Source organism: Lolium rigidum, chromosome 6 (assembly GCF_022539505.1).
Source record: "Lolium rigidum isolate FL_2022 chromosome 6, APGP_CSIRO_Lrig_0.1, whole genome shotgun sequence".
Lineage (NCBI taxonomy): Eukaryota > Viridiplantae > Streptophyta > Magnoliopsida > Poales > Poaceae > Lolium > Lolium rigidum.
The window spans coordinates 358,371,048-358,381,113 of record NC_061513.1 but is presented as its reverse complement, the minus strand read 5'-3'; the positions used below and the strand labels follow the sequence as shown (position 1 = coordinate 358,381,113).

At 46.0% G+C, this 10,066-nt stretch overlaps 1 protein-coding gene across 1 annotated transcript; it reads left to right on the top strand.

Annotated features, from left to right (window-relative positions):
- The first annotated feature begins 2,045 nt into the window (after positions 1 to 2,045).
- Positions 2,046 to 3,122, top strand: LOC124660090. The gene has a single exon (XM_047197881.1). The coding sequence runs from the start codon at positions 2,046 to 2,048 to the stop codon at positions 3,120 to 3,122; it is 1,077 nt and encodes a 358-aa protein (XP_047053837.1).
- The last annotated feature ends 6,944 nt before the right edge of the window (positions 3,123 to 10,066 follow it).

Genomic DNA, 10,066 nt, shown 5'->3' with positions numbered 1-10,066 from the left:
CAGTCAAAGCGATGCTCGCACCTCGGCTCCTCACCGTGACAAAAAGCCAAGCGGGAGAGCAATCGCCAATGCGGGAGTAATTGGAGAGTGGCATATCACCTACCGCCTTGCCGCCGTCTAGGCCCCATAACCCAGCATCCCCATCCATTCCCACCTAAACTCTAGCCGCCATGGCCAACAACTATGAAGCGGGCAGTTCCAGGGAGGTTGACGGTAGCGGCGGTGGAGACCGCACCCACACCTCACAATCGGGGAGGCGCACACGCTGTGCAAGGTGGGGCTCCTCATCCTACCGGATTAGTGTCTCCCCTCGGGATGGAAAATCTTTGTCGGCGGCTACGTCGTGTCGCCGCTGCCAGACAGCCACGCCTACAATGGCTATATGTGTCGGAGGCGGAGAAAGCTCATTCCGAAGGACCCGAGCTGGGCCACCAATAGCCAGTTATATGAGGGCCGCTTTTTTGGGGCAGAGCGTGAGGTGGCCCTTGTCGCCACCATCGGCCCGTACTGCGCCCCCTACAACCGGTTCGGCTACCGAGACCGGTGGAGGGGCTGCAATGTAGATACCGTGCTAGCCCAGCTCAGCTTCAGGCTTGGCTCTCCCCTGCAGAGGATACCACGGCGTCCGCACTACGTCGCGTTATCGCCGCTCATCCACCGCTGAGCTTCTACCCTGTATAGCTGGAGCCAGTGTTGCCGGCACGCCAAGGGTGTGGCATCGTCTTCTGCCCCGTCAAGTCGGGGCCAAAGGAGGAGTCGGAGTTGCCTCCTCGTGGCCGTGTCACCTTCCTTCGCCCTGACGCAAAGAAGGTGAAGGCGTTGCCACCTCCACCGGCTTCGGAGGCAGAGAAGAAGGTGGCCAAGTACATGCTTGGCTCGATGGCGCTGCGTACCGTCAATAACCCGGAGGACAGCCTAGACTCGCCAAGGTGATGGCGTTTTCCGTGAACATCGTCCCGGCCGCATATGAGTTCACCTAGTGGTGGTCGGCGCAGGACATCAGTGCCATGGTCGACATGGACGATGAGTCCAACTACGGATTCTTGGTGTCGTTCTGGGATGTGGACGACATCGACGATGGCCGGGACGAAGAGGCGGACAAGGGCCCCTCCCTGGACTGAAGCACCTTCAACGAGCACCATTAGATCTAGGTTATTTTAGTTTGATTAAATTTCTTTTAAATTATGTTCAAATTGATGTAAAACCTCAAATTTAAATGAAATTTGTTTAATTTAAAATCTAATTTATTTCCTTTTTGCATTTTCTCATTGGGGGTCCATTCTTGGGGGCGGGGGTGCCGGTGCGGGGCAGCGACCACTGCCCCCCCCAAACCGCGGAAGGAAATGCCGACAAATGGCTATTCCGGTTGCCGGCCTCCATTTGGGAGGCACCGGTGGGATGCCGTTGGTAGTAGCTCTATGGGTAATAGTCTCTCAAATTATTTTTATGACATGTGCGACTTGAACGATTCTTTTCATCCCGGACCATCGATTATTTGTTTAATTATTTAGATTAGATTTGAACTACTCTATTAATAATTTGGATTATTATTATACTTTGCAATGTTAAAACATTTATAAATTTGATTGATGTTGTCATTATATTCAGATTTTGTTATGCAAAATTACACACATATATATGGTTAAATGCTAAAAATATTTACTCCATTGAGCAGAAAAATGGCTTGCATGACAATAATTTGTGCCAGTGTCAGACAGCCCATAACGAAATTTTCATTTCAGCGACTCGTTAACTAGGAAAAGCTTTTACAGGCGAAAACATTCGTCGGCTTATGCTTGCACAACAGAAATGCGTTGAATAAATAATGGAGCATTCACGTGACCCTACTTTGTACGCCCGGCTCGTAGCGCACGTAGCTTACTGGCCACCTTGCAGCTCGTACGCTCTAGCCATTTCAAACAACATTCGCCCGGCTCGATCTCCCACGGCTATATATAACACTGGTGCCTCGCCACCAGTGCTCCCTGCTTCAAGAACCAACGTGTCCGGCACTCCGGCGTAAGTGATTAGCGACTGAGCCAGCAATGGATCATGGGGGCGGTGGTAGCAGGAGCAGTAGCCGGCTCCGGGACCGGTTGGCCCGGATGTTCCGGCCGAGCTCGCTCCTCCGCTCGACCTGCAACAACAACACCGCGTCGACCTCCTCGTCGTCGTGCTCTGCAGCCGCGAGCTCGGCGGCGGACGGGGTGACGGCGTCAAAGCCGGCCCCGAGCTCCGCCTGCTCCTCCAGCCGCGCGCTCCTCGCCGCCGACTCCGCCGTGGCCAGGGACAGGGACTCCTTCCTCACCTCCTCTCGCCGCGATTACGCCATTCTCGTCGGCCGCACCGAGTCCTTCTCCAACGCCCTCGACCGCGTGCACCGCCGGGCCGGCAGCGTCGGGGCGGCGCAGCCTCTGGTTCCCTCTCGCTTCTCTATGCACGCGTCCCCTCTGATGATGGAGAGCAAGAAAAACGAAAAAGAGAAGAGCCCTCTCTACTGCCATCCGCGCCACCGCCACCGCCTCGGTGGCAGCGACAAGAGCAAGAAGCTGCTCTCGAGCAACCCCTACGGCTTCAGCAGCTCGAACGACGACGACGCCGACACCGACGGCGACGACGTCTTCAGCAGCGACGCCGACGAGCGCGGCCGTGGCGGCGCGAAGAAAGGGGAGGCGGAGGCCTTCTTCTCCTCCTCCCGAAGCTTCTCCTTCTCCTCGGACTCCTCCGAGTTCTACACCAAGAAGAAGAAACCCACGAAGAAGTCCCCCGCCGCGGTGGCGCCCAAACCGCCGGCGGTAGCGGCTGGGACGAGGAGGCAGAGGCGCAAGCATCGACGCGCCGCGAGCAGCTGCGACACGTGCGGCGTGAAGGAAGGGTTCCGGCCGGTGGTGTCGGCTGCGGAGGAGCAGGTGCGCAGGGGGTTCGCGGTGGTGCAGCGGTCGCGGGACCCCTACGCCGACTTCCGGGCGTCGATGGTGGAGATGGTCGTGAGCAGGCAGATGTTCGGCGCGGCGGAGCTGGAGCGGCTGCTGCGGTCGTACCTCTCCCTCAACGCGCCGCGCCACCACCCCGTCATCCTCCAGGCCTTCTCCGACATCTGGGTCGTCCTCCACGGCGGCTAATTAAGCTGGCTAGCTAGCTAGCTTAGCAGCCTTAGCTCCCTAGCTCGTCTCTCACTCAATTAGTCAGCTCTTAATCAAAGCCCCAAGACGCTTAGTTCACTAGGAATGTCTCCTTAATTAGTCACTCGCAGTGTTCATCAATTCGATCTTAGTTTTAATCTTGGCTGTGCAGTGTGCAGTTCTTGCTGTAATAACTAGCAAGATGGCCCTCGCAAATGCGAGGGCATCATTTTGTTTGAAAGTTGGGCATTGTATTATTTTGTAGCATGAAATATATTAATTTATTCTCAAAAGACAACCTTTTGTTTTTTTATCAATATCTCTCGCTTCCGTGACACTTTAACCATTGTAACAGTACATGTGGAGAAATATGTTATATTTTAGTGCTGCAGTATTCTACATTTAACCCGTTGACTCCACTATCTTGATGTAAAAATAATAATCCTACAAAACTTAGATCTAGAATATCGAAGCACAGTGCTACCTTGAGTCCATAATTCACCTAATCTTTTAGAAGTAACGGGGATGCACGAGATCGATAATGGAGAAAAGTAGTTGATGCGTGTATTCTTGCCACAAAAGTTATGTTTATTTTATTTTAGCGTTCTAATGTATAATCATGTGGTTTGCTCTTTTTGTGCCATATGCAGTATGCTTATTTTCCCTACGGCCTATTTCTTTCGTACTTTTTCGTTATATTATTTTGGAGGATTAGAGTAGGTTTTTTCCTACTGATTTATCTTCACTGTAGTTTTTGAAAGTAAGCTTCCATCATACCTGAATCTATCGGAAATAATCTTTTGTTGGTACAAATTAAGTTTCGGAGAAATCGAGTAGGGAATGACGCTAAAGTCTTATACATTTTAATCTTGATAATCAAAGATCTCCTAATTAACCGGCAAAACACATATGTGTTAGACAAAATAAATTCTATATTGACCAAACTCAGCCCGGCTTATGTACCAATAGAATATTCTTCATGGAGTCCTTTACATACATGCACTTCTCTTTTGTGGGGCCCACCTTAACACGATCGGTAGAAAAAGATTAAGAATGAGGTGGCATAATTCCACATATATGTAACACCCATACTTCTTAATTTTTATTTATACTGTTCAACCAAAAAATCGACGAGCGACCACTACTCTCACTCAACTATACCAGCACACAATGTTTATCACTGTCGGTGGCTTTGTACGTGTATATTGTTTTACGTGGCATTTTTTTATCTTTTAATTTCAGATGTTAAATTATTTTATAATTTTTTTAGCATATGTGGATTAACTTGATGTCTCGAAAAACACCCTAGATATTTACGGAACATACATATAGTCTAATACATTTTTATACTGTTTAACAAACTATCGATGAGCGACCACTACTCCTTCGCTGATTATACCGGCACAAAATGTTTATCATTGTCGATCACTTTTTACACGTATATTGTTTTACGTTACATTTTTTATCTTTTAATTTCAGACGTTAAATCTGTTTATAATTTTTTAGCATATGTGGATTAACCTGTTGTCTCGAACACCCTAAATATTTACCTAACATTCCTATAGTCTAGTACTCTCTCTGTCCTCAAACAAGTGTACATCTAGCTTTAAACTTTGCTCACAAAAGAGTGTACTAATATCCTACCAATGCACTTTAATTGCTTCTCTCTTATCGCACGAAATCAAACCCAATAATATTAAGCACATGTTTTTCGTGTTTTCTACATGCACTTAGCTTATTGGATGTGAAAGAATTAAAGATGAGATATGCATGTTCCCAATATATTTTTTAATTCACTTTATAATTTGTCTTGAAAAACCCGCATTTATACTTATTTGTGGATGGGGTATCCTTATACATCCGAATAGATGAATTAATCTAAGCCAGTTTTTATTTGCACGTGCACCTCCATACTTGACAGGACTCTCTATCTATATCTATATGTAGTCCTCTATTCTTTGATTATTATATAACTCCAATGTCAGGTCTAGGAATTTTTGAATCACGACAGTTTAGGCAGGTTTTCAGGTCAAGGATTTTCTTTTAAGATTGTCTCCCTATCTTTCTTAATGTAGGCAGGATCGGCAGAGCGCTAGATTCCTCTACAATACAAATCTTAAGTACCGATTACATATTTTTAGGCTTATCTGTTCCGGTAGTCTCTTATAAATTTGATAAGTACTACCTCCGTCCAAAAATAAGTGTCTTAATTTTGTCTAGATATGGATGTATGTAGACATATTTTAGTTGTAGATACATCGTATCTAGAAAAAGTTAAGACATTTATTTTTGGACGGAGGGAGTAGGAAATAACGTGTTAGGACATATTGCCTATTTATCTGTTCCGGTAGTCTCTCATATATTTGTTAAGTACGAAATAACGTGTCAGACCATATTGCATATTTACCTCACATGGACCGTGTCAGACCAAACTACGTTGTTACGTAACTTTTAAAATTTTGTTAAATGGTAACCGGAGATTTTAGATCCAACAATCATAATTAATCTTAATGATGTGGCTTAACGTGGTGCCTTTATTTTTGACATCTGTATTTTGCTTTTAGTATATAATAGATGTATCGCCGTTCTTGGCTCTGAGCCTCTGCCACCCAGTGTGCGAAAGCTAGCTTCTGATTTGGAATTGGTTTCAGAACTGACCAGAGGGTGCCGTGGGTTTGTTTGCTAGCTACACGGGAGCTGTACGGCGTTTTCTTTTTCGAGTCAATGATTTGAAAATCATCATAACATTACAGAAATATTGGTTTGCACCTCCCATCTGTGTCGGCAAGGACTGTGTTTTCGCCGCCATTCTGAATCTGATGATGACAAGTTAATCATTTATCAAGGCCTAGAAAATCAGTGAGATGTTGTCCGATGTGTCATCTACAGAAATTTTTCTAAAAACTCATGGAGTTACAATCTTAAACAATGCATTTCCCAATTTCAACGACTTTACGGCTATTCATAGAAGGAGTACATTCCCCAAAAGCCTCTAAACGTGGGCTCATCCGTCAGTGATGATCAATGGTGCCGCATGCTTTCTTCAGAACCAGGGTAAAAAGGCTGCTGCTATGCACATTTACAACCTTAAATGTGAAACGTAAGGCCAGACAGGAGAATTATGGTGGAGCACCCGGGTGCCATATACCATGATATTCAAAACATTCGAAAAACGTGATTTAAATGTTTCAAAAAAAAGTTTAAATAATTTCCTCACGTAAATCTCATCTTGACACTTACGTGTGCAAACTTTCAGCAAAAAATACGGCCATATGTGATCCACACAAAAAAGTGAAAATGAAACTTTGTTATACTGTGAATAGTATACGTCTACTCACTATATTATGAACAGTATGTTTTGTTATTTTTGTGTAGGCTACATACTTTCATATTTTAAGTTGAAACTTGACATGCACATACCTACATACATACTACACACACATGATTTAGGCCGTATTTTTTAATTCAATTTTAGTATTTGTTTTGAATTTTTTGCTCAAATCAGGTGCGCTGGCACCTGGGAGCCAAAAATTCGCGTCCGGCCAGACAGCGCATATTGACAGAGGCTACCAGTCAAAAAACGTACCCAAATTGTAAAAAAACAACTCACTCGTTTGCACTTCACTACACTCTTTCTCTGCTGAATTTCTTTACTACAGAGAGCGCCAAGGAGGCAGCGCCGTATCAGCAATCACCCATGTAGAGCCAGCCAAGTCAGTCCAGATAAATTTCATTATATCTCACCAGCACTATATGAACCATCCTCTTGTTCAAAAGAGAAAAAAAAACCATGCTCTCTGAGTATTACATTACATGCATGGAGAGTGAAAGTCTATTGCTCCACATGACATGGCGCATGCATCGACCACCTCCTCAAAAGAAGCCTTTGCTGCGCAAGACGTCAAGCAGAAAAGGGAATCGAAGATGGCAATAGAGTATCGCCTTTCCCTGCCCACATCATCACTAGCTTGGGATTCGAGCCTCGAGTCGCATCGCCATCCCTCCTCATCACACATCAGCTGTCAGATCCGATCCAAATCAAATCACATCAAGATTCAAGAGGGAGATGTTAGTTAGTGTGCACGTCAAGCAAAGGCATCAGGATAGGCGATCACTCACTCAGGATAGTAGTATTACGGTACTCGTCAGATAGTAGTACACAATGTGCAGTTTGACAAAGGTTTTAGAGTAAATTATTAACATGTGTAATACAAAATATTGTTAGTTACATCATAAAATGCATTTTCATATTATAACTAGTAATATTTATGACACAAAACTATTATCACTATATTCGTCTTCAAACCTAGCTAAGTTCATAATATGCCAATTTGATATCATATATTCCATCCATCTCATGAAACATGTCTTAAATTTTTCTAAATTCAGATGCATTTGGACACTAAATATTATCTATGTACATTAAATTTAGACAAATCTAAGACATCTTCCATGGGACGGAGACCTAAACTTTGCTCCAACCAGATATCCAAAGACATCAGGGATGCGAACAACCAAGAAAAAATAAAAATAAAAAGAGAACAGAAAACAAAGGACCTGACGTGGTGTTGAATCACGCGCAACAGTAGCACTCTAACCATCACCGAAAACAACACACATACAACAAAGGAGATTCTTCAAAAGGAACGCCTTCAAAAGAGGTAACAATGCACACATGTTGTTGTCGTCGGATCGAAGATCTTGAATTTTCACCCTGAAAATCGTGGCTCGGTACTGAAGAAGCACCACCAAGAATGAAATCTACCTGTGGTGCCACCCCGTTTGCCAAGGTTGCTGCTGCAAGTCGTCAAACACTCTACACATAGGGAGAACATGCAATGCATTGTCTTCATCGCAACCAGAACCCTCTCCCTTTTAGAGCATCTCCACCAGCGCGCCCCAAATAGTCGCTGGCAGTGGCGCCGACACTGTTGTATGGGGGGCGCCGGCAGTGCATCCTCTATTTGGGAACGTTGTTCCCACACCGGCGCCTCCCATACGATGGCCCACAAATTATTTATCTTTTTACAATATTTTGAAACAACATATCAATCATATTTTATTCATACTATATTCAATTATTCATACAATCACACAAATAGTACTTAAATTATTCATACAATCACACAAATAGTACTTAAATTATTCATACAATCAAACAAATGAAAATTAAATTATTCATACAATCAAACAAATGGAATTTAAATTATTCATACAATCAACAAATAGAAAATGCATTGTTGGTGGCTCCTCTCCTCGCCCATAGATGTGCAGCTAGATCCGCTCCAATGCATGCAGTCAATGCTTCCAAGCATTCCAGGAAACCCTCTTGCTGCATTTTTTTCAGGATCTGAGCTGTATCATCTGCCCTTGGTGCTCTCAAGTAGTCTATAGAAAACACCGCTATGACGGCTCGGCAAAACCTGTAGAGAGCATACGAACATGTCGAGCACCATATGCAAGACAACGCATTGCAGTAGTGCACTTCTGAATTGAGGTGAAGCCCCATAAACCTGTGCAATCTTGTTTGGCCATGAAGTAGTCATCGTACTCCCTAACGCCGTATACAATCTTCATGAGCAGATCCTTGTTCATCATAAACCGCACCGAAATTCCTTCGGCGAATGAGTCGCATCGTTATTGAAGTAGTCGGCGTCAAGCAGCATTGCGCCAGCTTGACGATGTCGGTTGATGTTCCTCCTCTTGTCTGGCTTTGAGCCACCGCGCCGAGGCACGACGAAGAAAGGCTGGCGAACGCGCATCATACTCGTCAGAATCAGCTGCTGCTATTGCCGCCGGACAGCCTCAGCGTTCTGCTCCTCCGTGAACAGCTGCACCATCATCGTCGTCGTAGAAGGTAGGGAAAGCGGTGCGTCTGGCTACCAGGTGGAGCCCACGCTCGTTTTCTGACGTGCCACGAGGCGCCGTCGCGTCCGATCTGCGCCCTCTATGAAGGGGCCGGCACGGGGTTACCGGCGATTCTATTAGGTTCGAAAACTAGCCGGCACCTTTTAGGGCGCACCGGTGCAAGCGCAAAAACGACACCGGCCCCCAAAACTCTATCGGGGCCGCTATGGGGCGCACCGGTGAAGATTCTCTTAGCAACCTCCGATCGCAACCACCATGACTTTCTGCACCTATGTCAAATCTATATTGATATGTCTCATGGGTACCTACACTTTTCTATAAAGTTGATCAAATGCTAAAAAGTTTACACTTAGATAAAACTAGAAGTACACATATTTGAAGACGCGTGGAGTATATATATTATCATAGTGGTTAATATTATTTGTTGAAAGTTTTGTTAAAATTTAGTTAGCTTGATTTTTTATTTTTTTTCAGAAAATATAAGGCTTCTTCATAAAATGGAGGTAGTAGTAAATATACGTCGCATCCTCACACATCACAAGTCAGATGCCGATCCAAGTATCCAACCCAAATGGCAAGGGAGGGAGATGTGTTTAGAGCATCTCCACTCGTCCCCCCGAACAGGCCCCCGGCGAGCGTTTTTTCCATCCGGACGGCGTAATTCGGCCCAGTCGCGCCCCCGGTTCCTCGTTTTCGTCCGGATTTGGGCCTAAATTCATCCGGCGATCCCACGACATCCCCGGCCCCCCGGGAGCGCTCGGGGACTCCGGACGAAACGAAGCGCGCGAAACGGCGAGGAAACTTCCCGCGCTTCCGGTGGCCCCAACTTGTCGGCGAGAGAAACCGATCGTCGTCCTCATCGCATCGTCTTCCGCGCGCTGTAAAGCCTGCCGCCGGTCTGCATTCGCCGGCCACGCGGCGAGTTAATGTCGTCGTCTTCCGCGCACGCATCGTCTTCCGCGCGCACTAAAGGCTGCCGCCGGTCAGCTCGCCGCGGACGCGTCGCAATCCACGCGGCATTTAATCCCCGCGCCAGCCACGCCTATATACGCCGGTCCGCTCGCCGCGAGGCGTAC